The sequence below is a fragment of the Protopterus annectens genome, chromosome 12.part0 (genome assembly GCF_019279795.1).
Source record: "Protopterus annectens isolate FY-2018-M chromosome 12.part0, PAN1.0, whole genome shotgun sequence".
NCBI lineage: Eukaryota > Metazoa > Chordata > Ceratodontiformes > Protopteridae > Protopterus > Protopterus annectens.
This window is the reverse complement of record NC_056746.1, coordinates 1,095,110,730-1,095,129,499: the sequence shown is the minus strand read 5'-3', so window position 1 is coordinate 1,095,129,499 and position 18,770 is coordinate 1,095,110,730. Positions and strand designations below refer to the sequence as shown.

General features: G+C 44.8%; 1 protein-coding gene across 2 annotated transcripts in view; it reads left to right on the top strand.

Annotated features, from left to right (window-relative positions):
- Positions 1–18,770, top strand: part of SRSF6 (serine and arginine rich splicing factor 6) — an 826,370-nt gene that overhangs the window by 75,343 nt on the left and 732,257 nt on the right. For both annotated transcript variants that reach the window (XM_044090109.1, XM_044090110.1), the window contains exon 2: positions 15,556–15,725. In XM_044090109.1, coding sequence (XP_043946044.1) covers positions 15,556–15,725 — 170 coding nt within the window. The remainder of the gene's footprint in view (positions 1–15,555; positions 15,726–18,770) is intronic.

Here is an 18,770-nt window from a genome sequence, read left to right as displayed (position 1 = left end):
ACAGGCCTTTAGCTATCCCTCCTGTTCTGGACATTGTAGATGATGCTTTTCTTGGAATCTAGCCTTACCCCAGACACTACCTCCAGCTCCCAGAAAACCTGACTGGTACTACAGAGCACCTGACTCAAGTTCCTCTTCAAGAATCCTGTGAATCCAGAGACAATTTCCCAAGGACCAAAAGGCATTAAGGGTACTGCTGCCAAAAATCCTACCCCTTCTGATAGATTCGAGAACATTAGACAGATGGGGTAAAAAGGCATACACTTCTGCTATTTTGGCCATTGGGGCTTTACATTGCCAGTTTCATATGTTAAAGTATTAGCAGCATGTTATGGGGTTATTTAAGCAGAAAATCTTGATTCCTGACTGTGCTGAACACACAGAATTACAGGATTTAATGCATTCTGCAAAACAAGTTTGTAAACATACTTTGCAATGTGGTTTTGATGCTTTAGAAGCATCTTGCAGGGCTGCTGTCACTGGGTCTGTAATTAGAAGGCATGCTTGGCTTGAGGAACAAAACTTGCCAGATCATGTAAAAGCTAAATTACTGGATGCTCCCTTAAACCAAGGCCGCCTTTTTGGCAACAAAGGAGAAGTCCTCAAAAGGATGGAGGAAAAAGCTAAATCTATGCAAACTGTTCCTACAAGTGCAGCCTCCCAGATTCAGTAGGCATTGGCTTTCAAAGAACTGGTCCTTTCCAGTCCCTTCCAGGCCTTTTCAGTCCAAACCCAGGAACAGCAGACCACCTAGGCTACAGTCAGGCGACGCACAGACCTAAACAGTGGGGGGCTCCTACTTCCAAAACAGGGAGTATTAAGCCACCCCCCCCTACGGTAAAATGGCACAATGACTTGACCTTAACCCTTCCAAGCCCTGCTCAACTACCTGGTCCCCTTAGGAGGAAAGCTCGCCCTGCATGTAAAAACTGGGAACTCATTACCCAGGGCAAATGGGTTTTGAGCATAGTTTCCCAAGGATACAGATTCCACTTCGACATGCTACCAACCCCAGATGGTTGGCTATACCTACCCCCAAATCAATGGACAGAGGCCCAACAGCAGGTTCTCTCTCTTCTCAATGTCAGGGCTTTTCGACCTGTCCCCGCAGAGCAAAGGGGACAAGGTTTTTGTTCAAGACTGTTTCTGGTACCCAGAAAAGATTACTCCTGGCGTCCTGACCTGGACCTCTCTCTATTCTCAACACCTTTCTGGTAGTTCCAAAATTCAAAATGCTAACTCTGCAACAGCATCTTCCCATGCTAGCAAAGTATGCCTGGCTGGCAACCCCAGCCTTAAAGGAAGCTTATCTCCACGTCCCAATAAGGGGATCTTGTAGGAAATGCCTACACTTCAGGGCAGTCAGTTATCTGCACTTCCCTTTGGCTTATCTACTGCGCCCAGGGTATTCACTAAGTGTCTAGCTCCAACCATTACATTTTGCAGCCAGAAAAATATTTAGATTTACCCATACTTGGGCGATTGTTTTATTCAGGCAGAAAGCCAGGACTTGCTGTTACAACACCTGGCATTCGTAAAGAAACTTCTGACCTCTCTGGGGTACACCAACAAAACGAAATCTCACCTAGTACCCTGCTAACAGATTGTATTCCTGGGAGCAAGCTTGAACACAACTTCCCAGATGACATTCCTCACTTTTATTTGACAATCTGCATCAAACCATTGGCTACAAAACCCCAGCTATCTACAAGGAAAATACTGCAAGCCGTGGGGTTCATGGCCTCTTGCATTTACTAATTCCATATGCTGCTAGACTGTGTGTGAGGAAACTCCAATGGTATCTAAAAAGCCTATGGTGTCAACTTTCACAGGACCTGGAAACAATGATTTCTATAATTCCTTGTATGAAGACAGTTCCTTTGGTGGGCAGAGACCTGCTACCACAAGGGACTCCCTTTCACTCTACCCCCTGCTGCCCAAACCCTAACAGACGCATCAGACTATGCATGGTGGGGCTCACATGGCAGGGCAGTGCATTCAGGACGGATGTAACCTGAGACTGATTCATCTGCATATCAGTCAAAAAGAAAAGTTAGCTGTACAGAATGCTCGGATAGCCTTCAAAGACCGTATTCTTCTAGGACAACTGTTGGTAAAGCCGGACAACACCACAGTTGTGGTACATAAACAAGCAGGGGGAAAATCCACTTGTACCCCCTCTGCAGACTAGCCGTGGCTCTGTGGAACACAGCCTTGGGCTACCAAGTACACCTGCAAGCTGAATTCCTGCCAGGCAAATTTAAATTCACTGGCAAACGACCTAAGCAGAAATCTCATGGACCCACACGGATGGAAACTAGAACCCAAAATATTCAACCTCTTGAACAAATGGGGGACTCCAGAGGTAGATCTGTTTGCCTCCCCTCAAAACTACTAATTGCACAAATTCTGCTCACAAACTCCCCACAGCCAAGCTTGGAAAGTGGATACCCCTTATTGTGCAGTATGACACTGCTACAACCATGGCACCTGCCTCAGACCCCTTCCCTGCTGTCCCAACAGGCAGGCCAGATTCTGCATCCTTCGTTTCAAACCCTGAACCTTGCAGCCTGGCTAATTCCTTGAGCTCTCCCCTAGCATTCTTCAGTAAGCGGGTACTGGATGTCATTTTGGAGGCAAGGAGGCCTAGTACTAGAAATTCCTGTGCTGAAAAGTGGAAAAGATACTGTTCCTGGAGCTTAGCTCAGGGGATGGGCACAGTGGTGCCCAGCTTACCACATATTCTACAGTACATAACAGAAATGCTCCACAAGGGTCTATCCTTGTCAGTTAAAATTCATGCCTCTGCCATTTCAGCACATACTAAGCCACCCCTCCTCTCACCCCTTGTTAAAGCAATTCCTTAGAGGGGCCAAAAATTTAAGACCCCCCAGGAGAGCTCCCACTCCAGCCTGGGACCTTAACTTTGTATTGGAAAAGCTCACCCCCCCCCCCTTTTGAACCAGCTGCTACAGCAGGGTTGAAATTCCTTTCTTGGAAAACAGCCTCCCTTCTAGCCATTGCTTCAGTTAAGAAGAGTGTCTGAATTACAGGCCCTCATGGCAGTGGAACCCTTCATTATCTTTCACGTAGACAGGGTTCCCGTCAGGACTTAATCCTTCCTTTATGCCCAAGGTGGTGTCTTCTGTGGCCCTAAGTCAGTCCATTCATTTGCCTACTTTTTTTTCCATAAAACAAAGGGGAACGAGTGTGCTGCACTCTGTGGGCGTGCGCAGACTGCCGCACTCTGTGGGCGTATTTGGACAGGACTAAGCCTATCAGAAAATCTGAACAGCTGCTAGTTAGCTTTGCTGCAGGGGCAGAGGGGAAGGCTATTTCAAAACCATTTCCAAATGAGTAGCCCATTGCATCCATTTCTGCTACAAGCACCATGGAAAACCTACCCCGCAGGGGATAAGATCACATTCCACTAGGGCTGCATCTAGAAGCTGCTACCTGGAGCTCTGTACATACCTTCACCAATTATTACCACTTGCCTATCTTTTTTTTCTAAATCCAGAGCTGGATTTGCCACTGCAGTCTTGCAGGGATTAGTAACTGGCCCTAATGCTCTAACTTCCTTCTCCCTTCCTTAGCTTTTTGAATCAACCCAGATGTGATGACTGCAACAGTGAAACACGAAGAACATAGTACAGTTGTGTACATTTACCATAAATGTAGATGTGAGTGTATTCACTGTTGCAGTCCTGGTTACTCCTCCTCCAGCCCCCAGACAACTTTTGGCTCTACCTTTCCTTATTGTTTGGCATATCTTATATCTGCTTTTTGCTGAGTGTGTACCATACAATATAATTGCTCCCTGTTGTGGGGGCATCTGACATCTGGGGCAAGAAAAACTGATATAATGGCGTCTGCTGCATGTTTTATACCCCTGGTGACCTGATGTCAAGGAAGAAGCTACAGCATCCGACTCTGGTATTCAGGCCAGCTGAGGGCTACCTGCAGGCAAATAACCCAATTGTGATGACTGCAATAGTGAATACAGTCTAACATCTACATTTATGGTGAGTGTACACAACTGCACTTTTTGGCCTGTGGAGGGGGGGGGGTGGCTTGAAAATGGTAAATGCATTTATACTTTACAAGAAAAATATTTACTAAATTTTTCTCAATGTAATAGAAATCTTTGCTAAATTATAAATAACATGTAAAGCTTAGAATTTCAATACTGTGCTGCTGCTTATGTAAGTTTGTCAGTTGACAACTGCCTTTAAAATCCCTGACCTAATTGCTTTGGTTTGCTGTGAAAGGGAAGTGTTAAGTTCTCCTCCCCTCTGCAATAAAAACAGTGGAAACAATTCCACGGCTTTGTCTTTTATATCAGCTGCTGTGTTCCTGACATTAGCAGGATTAATTACCCATGTAAGATTTGACAGCGGTACCTGACAGGGTAAACTACAGATTTTAACTGTCTGTATGTCATACAGGTGGAGGTGAATTTCTCTGCAAAGTAGGAGAGAAGTTTGAGTTAAAAAAAAAAATAAATAAAAAATAGGTCGGCTTTCCCTTCCTTTGACTCCAGTGCAGGGAAATAAGTTTTAAGAACTACAGGCATGTTTCCTGTTACATACACAGTGCTTGAACAATATTGTAGGGAGAAAAAACTAACTATTGAGTTGAACTGTGTGAGAAAGTGGAGTTTTCTTTCAGAGGTCTACTTCCCTCCTTTGAGGGAGGGCAATATCTGGGGCAAGATTAAACATAAGGACAGACATCCTCCTCCCCTTCTAAAGCCACGGAGGTGAAGAAATTTTCTTCCTGTTTGCCAAGCTTTAAAAAGAAAGGGATATCAGAACTGACGTCCCAAAGTACCCCTCGGTGGTATCCATCTGTTTTTCCAGGAGTTTCACTCAAATGAACGTGGAGAGGTTGGTGATAATTCTTTGGGCCCAAGTCATGTCAGGCACTCCAGCTCCTACCCCTTTGGGTCAGGCACAGACACCTTCCACTTCCCTTGCTAACTGTCCTCACAGGAGTCTTCAATTTCAAGCTTCTTGGACCCGATCATGTCTATTCTGAACATTTCTTTCTGGTCAGAACAGACAGCTTCCGTGAGCATTCTGCGGTTATGTTGGAACAGGGAGTCCTCTTGGGGCTGCAGCCTGGCGGTTGGTTCGGAGAGTCTGCTCATGGGTTTTCAGAGCAGTCTTGGCAAGCCAGCCAGACATGCTTGGGTCCAACTTTGGTTTTGATGGGGCTTAGGAGCAGAGGGCTTCCTTTTTGCCCTGTAGCACTCTCTCTTCTGGTTGGTCAGACTTTGAGGCCATTGGCTACTTCAGTCGGTTCCTTCCTTGGAAAACATCTCTGGCCACTAAGTCTGGATAGTCAACTCCTTCACAGGGACAGCGGGTACTGCAACCCCAGGGTACCCCTTCTGAAACCTCCCCAGATGTTCCCCCAAGGAGGTCCCTTGAAAAGTTGTGCAAGAGGAAGCACCTGAACTCTCCAGAAGAGTCTCACAGAAGACACTGATTTTGATAGAGGCGAAGGGTCCCCCAGATTACCTCCTGGCGATGTCTCATTTGGTGACATTTTGGAAGTACTTAGCCCTTCGACTAATGAATCTGTGTACCTGCAGGCTTTCAGTACCTGTCTATTTCCTGGGTCTCTCCACCCACTGACTAGCTCATCGAATTGATCTTTTGATGGGTGTGGAAGGCCCCTGATGCTACCAAGCCAATCCCTAAGAGACCAGATAAAATCATTACTGCACCAGTAGGCGAGCCTTTTTGACTAAGGAGTTCTGTAGATGCCATGGTGGTAGCAACAGCCAATAAGAAGGAACTAGTCGAAGTTTTTCTATCCACCCCCAGCAGTGTGTCTCGGATGAAGTGCAAACTCACTTCCCGACTCTATCCATCATTGACCTTTGCCCCCACTGTCTTTGAACTGCCTGGTACATTTTACAAGATTGCGGCGATCTGCTATCCAGGAGCTGTTTCTGAAGAGGTACAGGATTCAGTCACCTCTCACTTAGCTACCCTGACATCCATTTCCAGTTCGTTCATGAGGACCATATCTTATGTTGCTGAAGGAGCAACGAGCAGCAGGTTCAGGAATTTCCATAAGGAGGCATGCTTGAATTAGTGTGGGTTTTTTTTTTGCGGTGGGTGGGGTTATGGAGCCCTTAAAGTCTGTTGTCGGTGCACCTTTTCACTGCTCGTCCCCTTCCTTTTTTTGGCCCAACCGTTGGGAGACACTTAAAGCAGATGTGAGAAGGAAGGGAAAACCCTTTTTGCCATAGGAGTAAATTTTTCTACTTGGTGGCCCTTTTCTAGGAATCAGCAAGGAACGGGCAAATTTTGGTTCAGGAAGTCTTGAGGGTCATTCCAGACTATGCCTGGTCAGGGTTCCAGAGATTCCTTTTTTGGGAAACCCTTCCAGCCATCTTGAATGGAGGCTTGATTGTCCACCTCGGGGGTCACTTATCCCTGCACCTAAAAGCCTGGCAAATCGCCTCTGATACTTGGGTGCAGAGAATCACTTCCAGAGGCTGTACAATTCCCTTTTGCCTTTATCCTACCTCTTCAGAGATTCTCCATTTGTTGCATCCAGTCAGCAGGTGCAAATTCAAAAAGCTGCTGGGGGGAAAAAAGGCATCCAGAAGTCCACCAGACCAAATAAGATCCGATTTTACTCCAGATTCTTTAGTGACAAAAGACAGGAGACTGGATAACAATTTTGGATGAACTGAACAAATCTGTTTGAAAAATCAAATTCTTGGCCACTGTTCAGTCTGTTCTGTTTTTAGGAAAGTACCAAATGCATGGCAGTAGTAGCAGCTTATTTGACTGCAAGGATTCCTGGTGTTTTTTGTACTGGGCCTGGATCTTTTCCGCTATTACAAGGCAACTACTAGCAGCAAAACAAAATTCTACAGTTGAGACTATCTAGGCATCACAACTTCGACAAATTCTCGATGGAACCCACACACAAAATTTAATGTGTATAGGAGTGTTAAACACCAACTTTCATTACCCCGCTCCCTCCCATCTTGATTTGGAAACTAGCCATACTCGAGTCTAGGCTCTGCAACAAAGAAACAGTTCATGCATGTTTAATGCTTCAAGCATTAGGACCAGTGTAGCAGCCATAACTCTTGCTCCCTTAGCCAGGTTTCACATGAGAATATTGCAGTGGTTACTTGCGGTACAGCGAGCAATCCTTCAGTATAAGTGCCAGTATTAATCACCAACATGTGCAGAAGGGATGATCTTTGGATTCATTCAAGCCAAGTTAGACGAGGATGCCTGTTCATTTCCCCTCAGCCCAAGGCCACAGTCACCACACACACTTTACAGTTTGGGGGGGGGGGCATTGCCAAGGAAAGATGGTCCAAGGCACTTGGGCACCAACCTGCACATAAATGTTCTAGAGATGAGAGCTGTGTTGGTGCTGCGAGCACAGTTGCAGTTCAGCTTGACATGTTAGTGGTCTGGTACATCAACAAACGGGGGAACTAGATCTTACCCTTGTGCTGAGAAGCCCTTTTGGCAGTGGGTGATCTCATCCATCTGCTTTCTGATCACAGTGCATATTTCTGGGAAGTCCAGTGTGGTAGCAGACAAATTGAACAGGTGCATCCCTGTACCTCACACAAGTGGTCCCTCAATCCAGAAGTGTTGGAAAAGATTTTCTGATTTGAGACTAGCCTTGCTGTGACAGTTTTGCCTCTTCTCTGAACAGCTGCAGCAGCTACTTTGCCCTCATCTGCCCAGAGGGAACTTCAGCGAGGGACCCACTTCACAATTGGGGTGGCCCTGGTCTCCTTTTACCTTTCCTGTGACCCTGCTAATTCTCAGATTTCTGTAGAAAGTAAGCAAGTTGAAGAGTGAAGTCATTGTCCCCTTTTGGCCTCAGCAGATTTGGTTCTCCTCCTTTGGCATCATCTGGCACAAGCACTATGGATTCTGGATTCAACTCTGGATGACGTGTCACCCCTGACATGCATCAGTCACCCAGGTATTACAAGTCTTAAGCTGACAGCTTGGTTTCTCCATTTCCATTAGTGGCCAGGTATGGTTCATAGGTAGGTACTAGGCTATCAGCCCAAGGGCCTACGTAAGCCTAGCCAACAAGGTTCCTTGGCTTACGCCACCCAAGAAATTTATTTTTCTGTGCCATTGTCGAGCAGAGACACAGAAGTGATCCCCGGGCTGTATTTCCGATTTCCCATCCACTCATCAAGATTTTTCTTGGAAGAGTTCTAATGAAGAACTTTGCTTGACATAGAAGGGTAGCCTATTCCAGAGTATGGGAAGTCTCTGGGACAGGAATCTATCCCCTTAGTATGTCCTGTTTATTGTGGTGACAAGGTTTAGGTCCCCAGCTCGGAGGGATTGGGATTTCTTTAGATGTAGCATGTCCAACAGCTGTGGGTTTGACATATGTTAGGCAGAGATGGAGTAGTCGATATGCTACAGAGTAAAGCTGGAGTTTTTTGAGGCGGTCAGTGTTGGGCATTTTTTTGAGGCCAGTAATCCTCTTTGTGAGTTACTTCTGTGGCCTTTCCAGCTGCTGCAAGATGTCTTGTGAGGTACATTCCAAAAGGGACGTTGTTCCCCTCTACTCGCTCATTAGACCCATTAGAGAGAACAGTGATCTTTTCCCTAGATGAGAATCCTTTTATAATGAGACGTAGAAGGACTTCCTGACTACTGTGGCGATGTCACTATCAAAGGAGACTACTGTCCACCTGGGTCCCAAGGTCTCTTATCACACATTCAGTGTTAAGTAGATTGCTGCCTATGTGGTAGTTCATGGGTACAGATTCCTTACCAAAGGTGATGCCACTGCACTTTTTGGCATTGAGCTTGAGGCCATGGCTTTGACACCAGGCATCTGTCTGTGAGGCCCTTCTGTAGGATGTCCACATCATTTTGGGGACTTGACTATGGCTCCTAGTTTGCAGTCATCTGCATACTTAGTTAGCCAGAGGCCTTCTGTGTTGGCCTGTACTTCAGAGATGTAGATACCAAACAGGAGAGGTCCCAGGATGGAACCCTGTGGTACTCCACTTGTCACTGCTTTGAGGTCAGATTTGGAGTCTGCAACTTTTACATTGTGGGTTCTGTCCGTGAGCTAGTTGTCAACCTATCTTGTGACGTAGGGATTTATACCTAGTTTAGTGAGTTTGGCTATAATTCTAGAATGGGGATGGTGTCAAGCCTTGGCAAGGTCACGATGGGCTGTGTGAACCACCTTACCCTCATCTACGGCTTTGGTGACTATTAAAAGATGTTGATCAGGTTCAGGAGACATGATCTGCCTTTCACAAACCTGAACTGGGTGGGATCCAGAGTTTGGAGGTTACCAGTGTTTGAGTTCCATGATACGTTCCATGGCCTTGCAGACCAGGCTTGTCAGGCTAATGGGTAATAATTTCCGGGATCATTGGTGGCTCCCCTTTTGTGGAGTGGGATAACTGTTGCTGTGCGCCATTCAGTGGGCACAAAGCCTGATGCGAGGCTATTGAACATGGTGCTTAAGTGGGGAGCCAGTTCGTGTAAAACGCAGCCTGGGATGTTGTCCGGTCCCATGGATGCTGTGTTTTCTGCTTTAGAGAGTGCAGCTTTTACCTGCATAGTTGTGATTACAGGGACTCGTCATACTTCCTGTATAGATATGGGTCCTTTAGGGGGTGGGGGCTGTAAAGTTAGCACTGAACCTATCTACCTGCAGACTAATTATGGAAGAGATTCGTTCACTGGGCCTACTTGCATGACTTTGATCTCTTTTCAGCACCACTCCACAAAATTCTTCACTTCTAGCCTCTATTTTCAGTGATGGCACTTCCACTTCTACAACTTGAGTTCAACTGGCAGCAGTCTATAATTTTCAGTGGTTTCAATGGATCATCCTTCTCGCAAACTTTGCAAAGCCTTTTTAAAAGGTGCTCTCCTCTTAAAGCCCCCTTACAAGGACCTTACCTTAATGCTGCAGACCTTGACACAAGCCTCTTTCGAGACTGCCTTTAGACGTGATCATAAGTTGCTATCCTGGAAACCACTCCTTAGTAGCCATTGCCTTTGCTGGAAGAATTTCGGAAATTCGGGCACTTTCATCCTGACCACCATACTTGCTTTTTCATAAGGATAGAATTTCTCTCAGGACCAGCCCATCCTTTTTTTTATCAGAAGTTGTTGGAAACCAATCTTAATCAGTGCATTAGTCCTTCCACTTTTTCCCCAAATTGTTCTAACAAGAAGGGGGAATGCACATTACATCTGTTAAGATGTTAACAAGCAACTAATAAGGTTCTACTTTGATGGGAACATGGAAATCAGGAAGTCTGATCAGCTGTTTGATCTGCGAAAATTAAACCTGTAAACAAGTAACCCTAACTAAAGTGGATTTTGGATTGTATTTCCTTTGTAGGAGGAGTTATCTTAACTTTACCACCAAAAGCACATTCAGCTAGAGAAGTAGCTACTTTGGTCATTCAGTCAAGAACTTCCATGAATGACATGCACAGCTGCTACTTGGGTGCCTTCCCATACCTTTGTTTATTACAAGTTAGATTTGGTCTCTAGGGGTAGAGCATCATTTCGCTTAATGGTGCTCAGGAGGAATATCCTTAGAGTCCACCCAGGGCTCTATGTAGCTGGGGACTCTGTCCTGGTGATGACAGAATGAAGATTGACAACTTCAGATAGAGAAGTCTTATGGTAACGTTCCATTTTAGTTGTCCATCTTATCCCCTCCCTCCTTCCCCTACCAGATTTCCTGGAAGAACACTAGTTTCTTTTTGGAATATAATTATGGTCTCTCAATACCTTTACATATTTCATTCTATAATCTGCAAACTCAGTCTGAGATGCCCATAAGAAATAGGGTAGAGTAACGGATGTGCTCGAGTTTTGGAGTCTGAGCTTTAGAAACTGCGGAGTCGGATCTGAACCGAACCCACAGGTGATGAGATGATGTACAACTCAAATGAAACGTTATTGGAAGGCAACTTTTAATAATTTTACATTGTGTAATGCTGTGCACCTGATACTGGCAAGTTGATTAGAGTCGTATTCTGCATATCTGAGATGAGCATTATCATTGGAGCCTTGATATTGTGCTTCAATAAACGAGGGACAAAATCAAGGATGTTGGAATTGGGGAGGCCAGCTCTACAATGAAGCCTGCCACAAGATGTCCTTCTGGGATTGGTCCCGAGATTGCTCTTTTTTGGCATTTATTTCTCTGAAGTTAAGGCCAATGTTAGGCACCTCTGGCTAGCCACATTTGCAGATGATTGTAATTTTGGAGAAGTCTTAAAATCCCTTACCGACACCCTTTTCCAGAAAGGGTTGACACTGAAAAATAACTTGGTCATGGACTAAAACTAAATGCCAAGAAATGCATGATGATAATCTGAGAAGTCCTCCACCCCTGGTAATGGTCATTGACAACACGAGTCAACCCAGTAGTCAGGGGCTTAATCTGAGAAGTCCTCCACCCCTGGTAATGGTCATTGACAACACGAGTCAACCCAGTAGTCAGGGGCTTGGGAGATGCATTCAGTTGCAGTAATCTAACCTTTGCACATTACATGTTTACATAGAATGGCTTTCTTCACTACTGTTGAACTTCTAAACAAATGTTTAAGCGTCCAGGTCCAAGGAGGTCATGGATCTGATTGTAGTGAAACTCATTGAGTACAGTGCTTCCTTTTTATGTACCTAACCAAGCACATACAACAATTGGTGTCCAGAGAGATCGTCAGGAAGGCTTGCAGGAAGATTGGTGTACCATGGTCTTTGAAAAGACTGTTGCTTTATGGTATTCCACTTCATTTTCTATCAAGCTAAAATAGAAGAGAACTGTCTTCCTCAGAGCAATAGCCTGTAACTCTGAAAATTAAGATGTTAAGTTGTCTATCTCGCCTTCGTTTCTTGCTGGTTGGGGATCGGAACCGATCCTCTGCTCCGACTCTGCCATCTTCTATAGCACGAGAGCAGTTTGCTGGCTCGAGGCTGCCCCTTATCCCATGATGCCTAGCGCTAGCTACCCAGATCTCGTTTGCCACTTCAGCTGCGAGGTGTTCGTTCTTACTGGCTCAGGCTCGTATAAGTTTCTTCAACTATTTTTTGTCAATTAGTGCTTTTTCTGAGATTTTGTTTAAATTGTAGTCTGTAACTTGTGTTAGTTTAGTGTATTGATAGTCCTTTCCCTTAGAACTCATTTAAATTCGAGAGTTCTCCCCCCTACCCCTGTCCCTTCTTGTAGATTAGAGTTTAGTATAAGCCTTTCCTTCTTTCTTATTGTTTAGGTAGCCGTTTAAGTTAGAGGCTTCCTAGTTTTTTAAAAAAAAAAAAAAAAAAAAAAAACACACAATCTTTAGCTGTAGTATACTGTGTTTTTTGCCTTTTATTGTTAGTGTTGTGGTATTTTATCGCTGTTCGGCCTTTGGCCAAAAATCAGTGTAGTATCTTACAGGTATTTTGTTGGGTATGTCTAAAGAATCCAAGGTGTCTGGATTCAAGAAGTGTGACTCATGCTGATAGAAAATGTCTCGACAGATGGGCACACTTGCGTCTATTGCTTAGGCGCAGTGCACCTGCAGGACTCTTGTTCTGTATGCCATGCATTTAGCCCAAGAGTTCTGCAGGAGCGCAAGAATAAGCTCATTCTGAGGGGTCTTCTCAAGCCCCAGGATTCACCGGCCAAGGCTCAGCTTGTGAAATCCCCAAAACCAACCAAATTGTCTGCTCCAAGCTCGGAGCAGTTATTGGTTCAAACCATACCGGCTACTTCGGTTCCGAGATTATCTCCCCGTCGGCTCCATCAGTGTCTTCAGAGCTGTCGCGGAGCCATATGAGGCTGAGGTCCCCTTCTCTGGAATCCATACATTTGGCTCCTTGGTCTCACCTGCTGCAGAGTGAGCAGTCACAGATCTTCCCATTTCTCTTGGTCCTCTAGGCTCTCTGATCACGACATGGAGAGAGTGGTCAGTAGGTTGCTGAAGTCGCAGGCACTTGCCAAGATGTCCAGCCCTCCAACAGGTGTCTGCTCCGTCCACTCCTATCGATATTCCTCCTCCGACTCCAATGAGCTCTGAGCTGGAGTTCGTTGAACTGTTGGCTCCCAACCGGCAAGAAACGAAGGCGAGCTAGACAACGTAACATAAAGAAGTTATGTACCTACCATAACGTTCCATGTTAGTTGTCTTCATCTCACCTTCTTTCTTGCGTCCTCCCCCTCCATCCCACTGTCCTATTGGACCGAGAGGAGTTCAGGTTTCACTGGCTGAGCTTTTTCTGGTTTGTTTCCTCTACTGACTTAGAGTATGACAGGTATGCGCAACCTTTTGCTTGGAGGGGTTCTTTATATTGCTATGGCTGGGGATAGATATTTCAAATGAGATCTGGGTAGCTAGCGCTAGGCATCCTGGGATAAGGGGTAGCCTCGAGCCAGTAAACAGCTCTCGAGCTATAGAAGATGGCAGAGTCTGTGCTGAGGATCGGCTCCGATCCCCAACCAGCAAGAAAGAAGGCGAGATTAAGACCAACATGGAATGTTATGATAGGTACATAACTTCGTCTTGACTGCTTGAGCACCCATCAGATTCTCCAAGTTAAGAAATGTCTCTGTAAGATGAGCATTAAGTGAGAGAAGGAAAATTTCATTGGCTGCAAACGATACCATGACTTGAGCATGAATTCCCCAAATCCTTCAGTCCGTGATATTTATATCTGAACCTCATTAAAGACCAAACAGACTTTATAAGGTGTCAAGACTGTCCATATCCTTTTCAGAAACCCTGTTGCTTACCTGGCTTTGATATAGCTGGACATGGAGAGTAGTTTAGAAGCAGCAAAGGGTTTTAAACTAATATGTCCAATGACTTAAGCTGGCATGGCATTTTACATTATGGGGAGAAGTTGTACACCTTTTCCACATTAACCTTCAGAGCAATTGGCTGTCTTGCACAGCAAAATGCTTGCGTTACATTTTTGCTGATACACTGCAATCTGTTGCTAACCGTAGTGCTTCTGACGTTAAATCCAGTTTGTCATTTTCATCTCTATTTGGAAAGCACTGAACATGTATACAGTGTTAGTGGGTGGTGCAGCCAGAGGGCAATTGATGCACAGTAATGCTTTGGCCAGCTTTCAGAATTTTCCTGAATGTCAAGGCCAAGATTTTAAATGTACCTCTAGGGAAATATACTTGGGGGAAGTTATCAAAAATCTCAGCTGGTAAATTAATGCAGGAGGTCAGTCTGCTTTCTGCCCCTAGATACCAGCAATATTAACCTTCAGCCCTAAACTGCTTTTTCAAAAGCCCTTCAAACCTTCTCAAAAAATCCAGTAAAAGTGGCAGACTTAAAATAAGGGGGTGGTGGATCTTCCCTTTTATAAGAGAACTTGATTACCTTTGGCTTTCATCCCCCTCCTCCCCTACCAGCCTCCAGTTTGGGTTGGCAGTCTTTCTCACTCCTTTCATCTCTGTATGCAGACAGTCTCAAACTCTTGGTAGTGAAGTTATCATAGCTAAAAACTGCTGTTGGCAAAGACCAGTTTCGGGGAGTATGGTTTAAATCCATTTCTCTTGGAACCACAATTTTCTCTCCCTTGCTGTTCCACCTAAATTTTTCTTGGGCATCCTTGAGATTTTAGCACGACTATCTTCTCATCCCTGTTGACAAAGGTGTTTCCTATAGGTTTACTTGCCATTTGGTCTGTCTGCCACACTTGGTACATTTGTAAAATGTCTGGAGCCAGTTACTGCCTTCTGTATACTTCAGGAAGTCAAATATGATTACCTAATTCTGGTTACTACCACTCAAAACACTGTAGCATCTCTTTACTTCTCCATGGGTATCAGACTTAAGTTTCTAGCTTTGGAATACCATCTTTCTGTGGCTAGTTACCTCTATCCCAGACCAGTATTTGACATTTAAGCCTCGTCTAGAACAAGATTAATGCTGTCCCACAGTGAATGTTTGTAGCACTTTCTTTTGTTAAAAATGTAGTTTTACAAAACAATCTAAAGCACATATGCCAGAGTGGTTTCTTATCCACTGTCCCCTTCCATTGTGCTTCCATGGCTAATAATTCAGCCAATGTCTGCTTTGTCATCTTTTGCATGGTGTCCTGTAACTTGAATATGACTATTGGGTTAGATGCCAACTTAGGGTTGCCCTCTAAGAAACTTGTCTTTACAGTTGCCCATTAGATTTGTATTTGGGATTGTAGTGCCTTTGCATAGCTGACACCCAGCACTCAGCCAGGTAGGCCAAGTACCACAACATCCATAGTATTTGACCTGTGATCTGCAGTTGCAGGAAGCATCCTTCATTCCCTCTACCTTCCTTCCTTTTTTCTTTTATTACAGGACTTGAACCTAGCTTGTTAGTGGTGCATTTTTTTTATTTTGGTGGGGTTAATTGAGTGTGTAGAATGCTGTACCATTAGAGGAATCAGTCTGACTTTGCTGGAGCTCTGCATAGAAGTCCATTATGATAAGCACTCGCAGCATTATTCATTTGGTTCTGGAAATTTTATTGTGCAGTTTAAGCAATATATTGTATTTTTGCAGGTATGGGTTTGTTGAATTTGAAGATTCACGGGATGCAGATGATGCAGTGTATGAACTGAATGGTAAAGATCTCTGTGGAGAGCGTGTCATAGTGGAACATGCAAGAACCCCTCGTCGTCTCCGAAAAGGTTATCAGGGTAGCTACAGCAATTACAACTATAGTGGTCGTGGTAAGTACTGTGTTTAATCTGTTTTTCTTTTGTCTGAAAATAAGTTTAATCAAGAGTTTTCAATGTAAAGTGATTTATTAACATTGTGATGCACTGCAGTAGAACTTTTGTGGCGATTGAATACTATGTGATTTCGAAGTACATTGTTGCTTTAGCTGTTCTAATAAAATCAGCCCAAAAGTTTTGGCTCTGTGTAGACTGCAGTAGTACAAAAGTAACTGGTTTGTAAAGGAATGCTTTCTATTAAATTTTAATTTAAGATTCACTCAGACTGCATTATTCTTGCCCACCCCAGTTGTCCATCTACTTCTAATTTTGCACATGTATTCCTAATGTCTTGATGGTCTGTGGTGCTAGGAAACTAGCAGTCTCATACTAGAGGTTAATTACAAAGATTGTTGCTCAAGTACAATTCTTTATAGGTGCTGCCTACATTCTTTCAGTCCATCTTATGTCCGACATCCCCAGAGAGAATTCTCCTGTCCTCACCAGCTATGTTAAGGGAGAGTGGTCAGTACCATTTGCTAGGGTGTGTGTGTTTCCACTTGAAAAAAATGAATTACCATAAAATCGAGCCTTAGAATGTCAACCAGAATGTTGTATATTCTAAACGTCGCAAAATGAAAACATGAAATTAGCTGCTGAAATCACCAGAGTAACGAACTCACAAAACCAGCTACAAGTAATCGGACTAAATCAGTGAACATACAGGTAAACAGAACACAATCTTCCTGTGCACCCTTTGGATATAATAGTTTCTAGGTACCACCAAACACTCAACTTAAAAATTCTACCATATAACCGCACAAGTTAATTGATTTCAAAGTAGAACTTTTCAAATGTCCTCACAAAACTGTGCTTTCCAACATATACACACTAAAATTGCACTGCTTTAACTTTGTCCGACACAAAATGTAATGAAAAATAGAAAACTAAGGGATGTCCTTCAAGGATGCATCTGCAGTCCTTACAAATGGGTTGTCCTGTCGTCAGGCAGCCCTTCGGTCGGCCGGATTCCAAAGTCTGGGTCTGGCCTCGGCTGGTGTCGCACTTCACCCGACGTCATAGCTGCAGTTATTCGGGTATAAAGGCATCAGCCGACGCCATTTTCTTCAGTCTTTCTTGCCGCGTGGCGCCCGAAGCAGAAGCTGTTCGCAAGTGCCGGTCGGTCAGAACCAGAGATTACTACTACCGAATACTTCTACTACTACCGAAGACTTCTAAAAAGCCAAGTACCCCGTTGGGGACTCTTTCTTGCCTCAGCCGATGTCAGAAAAAGTGAATAACTGTTTAACTTGTGGGAAACAAATACCTCCTAAAGATTTCCACTCTTACTGCTTACCTTGTTTAGGCCCAGACCACGACGTAGCTGCTTGTCTAGCCTGTGCTTCTTTTAACCGATGGACGCTTAGACGTCTGTCGGAATTTGCTGAGGAGTTTTTCGGCTCCGATTTTGCTTACATTATGCCGTCGGATCCTCCGACTACGCAAATATCTAAAAAGCGCAAGGAAAAGGACCGACACTCACGGTCCGCGGTTTCGGCCGAAACCGCGGTTAAGCCAACAGCGAGTGTCTCTGTTTCGGCTGAAACTGAGCAAGCGGTTCTTCCTTCAGCCGAAAACTTACCTCCTACCGAGGCCTCTTCCAACTTACCTCCTACCGAGGCCTCTTCCAACTTACCTCCTACCGAGGCCTCTTCCAACCTGGTGGAATCGGCTTCGGAAATCCCTCCTGCTCTTGCAGTTTCTCAGGAATTATCTGACACTATATTCCCTTGGATATTTCAACCCCTGCACGTGGAGCTGCTAGGCCACCTGAAACCATGTCCATTAAGGCCTTTGCCAGGGCTAAAGCAGCTAAAACCACTAAATCTGTGCCTGCTAAGACCCCCCTCTCACAGGCCTAGCTCTAGTTCACAAATGCTTAGTCTAGCAGAGGAACTCTTTTCTTTACTCCGGGGATCCCAACCTCACCCTGACAGGGCCTCTCAACCACCTCCAGAGAAGAGGCCTAGAGCAGAGCCCCCTGAGCCAGTTTCTACAGGTGATTCCTCTGATAATACAGATGACTCAGATAATACAGACCCTCCAGAGGCTCCTTTCTCCCCTTATGAAGACTCTGATGCTGAAGAGTCCATTCCTTCTGCCTCTCCGCCTGAGGAATTTTCCTTTGGGGAAACCTTGCATGCTATGAGGGAACAATTTCAGTGGCAGGGCCAGGATTTTTCAGACTCTAGAAAAAGGCTTAGAACTTTTCTGCATTTACCACAACATAGGCCTTAAGCCATACCTCCAGTTCTTTCTGTTGTAGATGATGCATTTAATGATGCTTGTACTACTCCTGATTCACTACCTCCGGCCCCTGCTAAGCCCGATAGGTACTACAGTGTCCCGGACACGCATTACCATTTGTATAAGGCTCTCCCAGGGACCTAAGGCTGTAGCAGCTACCTCTGCCAAAACCCCCCTCCCCTCTGAAAGGGAATCCAGGTCCTTAGAGAGATGGGGTAAAAAAGTTTACACTTCTGCTACTCTTTCAGCTAGGGCCTTGAACTGTCAATTCCACATGATCCAGTATCAAGAATTTATGCTAGATCAGTTAACCAAAAAATCTGTTCAGGAAATGCTACATAACATACAGCAAGTCAGTAGCCATTCCTTAAAATGCGGCTATGATGCACTGGAGGCTTCCTTTAGATCAGCCATGACTGGCACAGTTATCAGAAGGCATGCATGGTTAAAAGAGCAGGCCTTACCAGACCATGTCAAATCAAAACTACTAGATGCTCCCATGGACAAGATCAATTTGTTTGGCTCTCCTGCACAACAGGTGCTGAAGAAGATGGAAGAGAAGGCAAAATCTGTCCAAACAGTGAAAGATTTCTTACAGGTCCAACCTCCAAGGTTTAGCAGGAATTGGCCCTCCAAGAATTGGTCCTTTCCAGACTCCTCCAGAGCTCAGAGAGGCAGGAATAGGCGTTCAAGAGGCAGAAGTCAATCCAGGAGAGCCTACAGGGGACGCCAGTGGCAGGGCAACAACCAGCG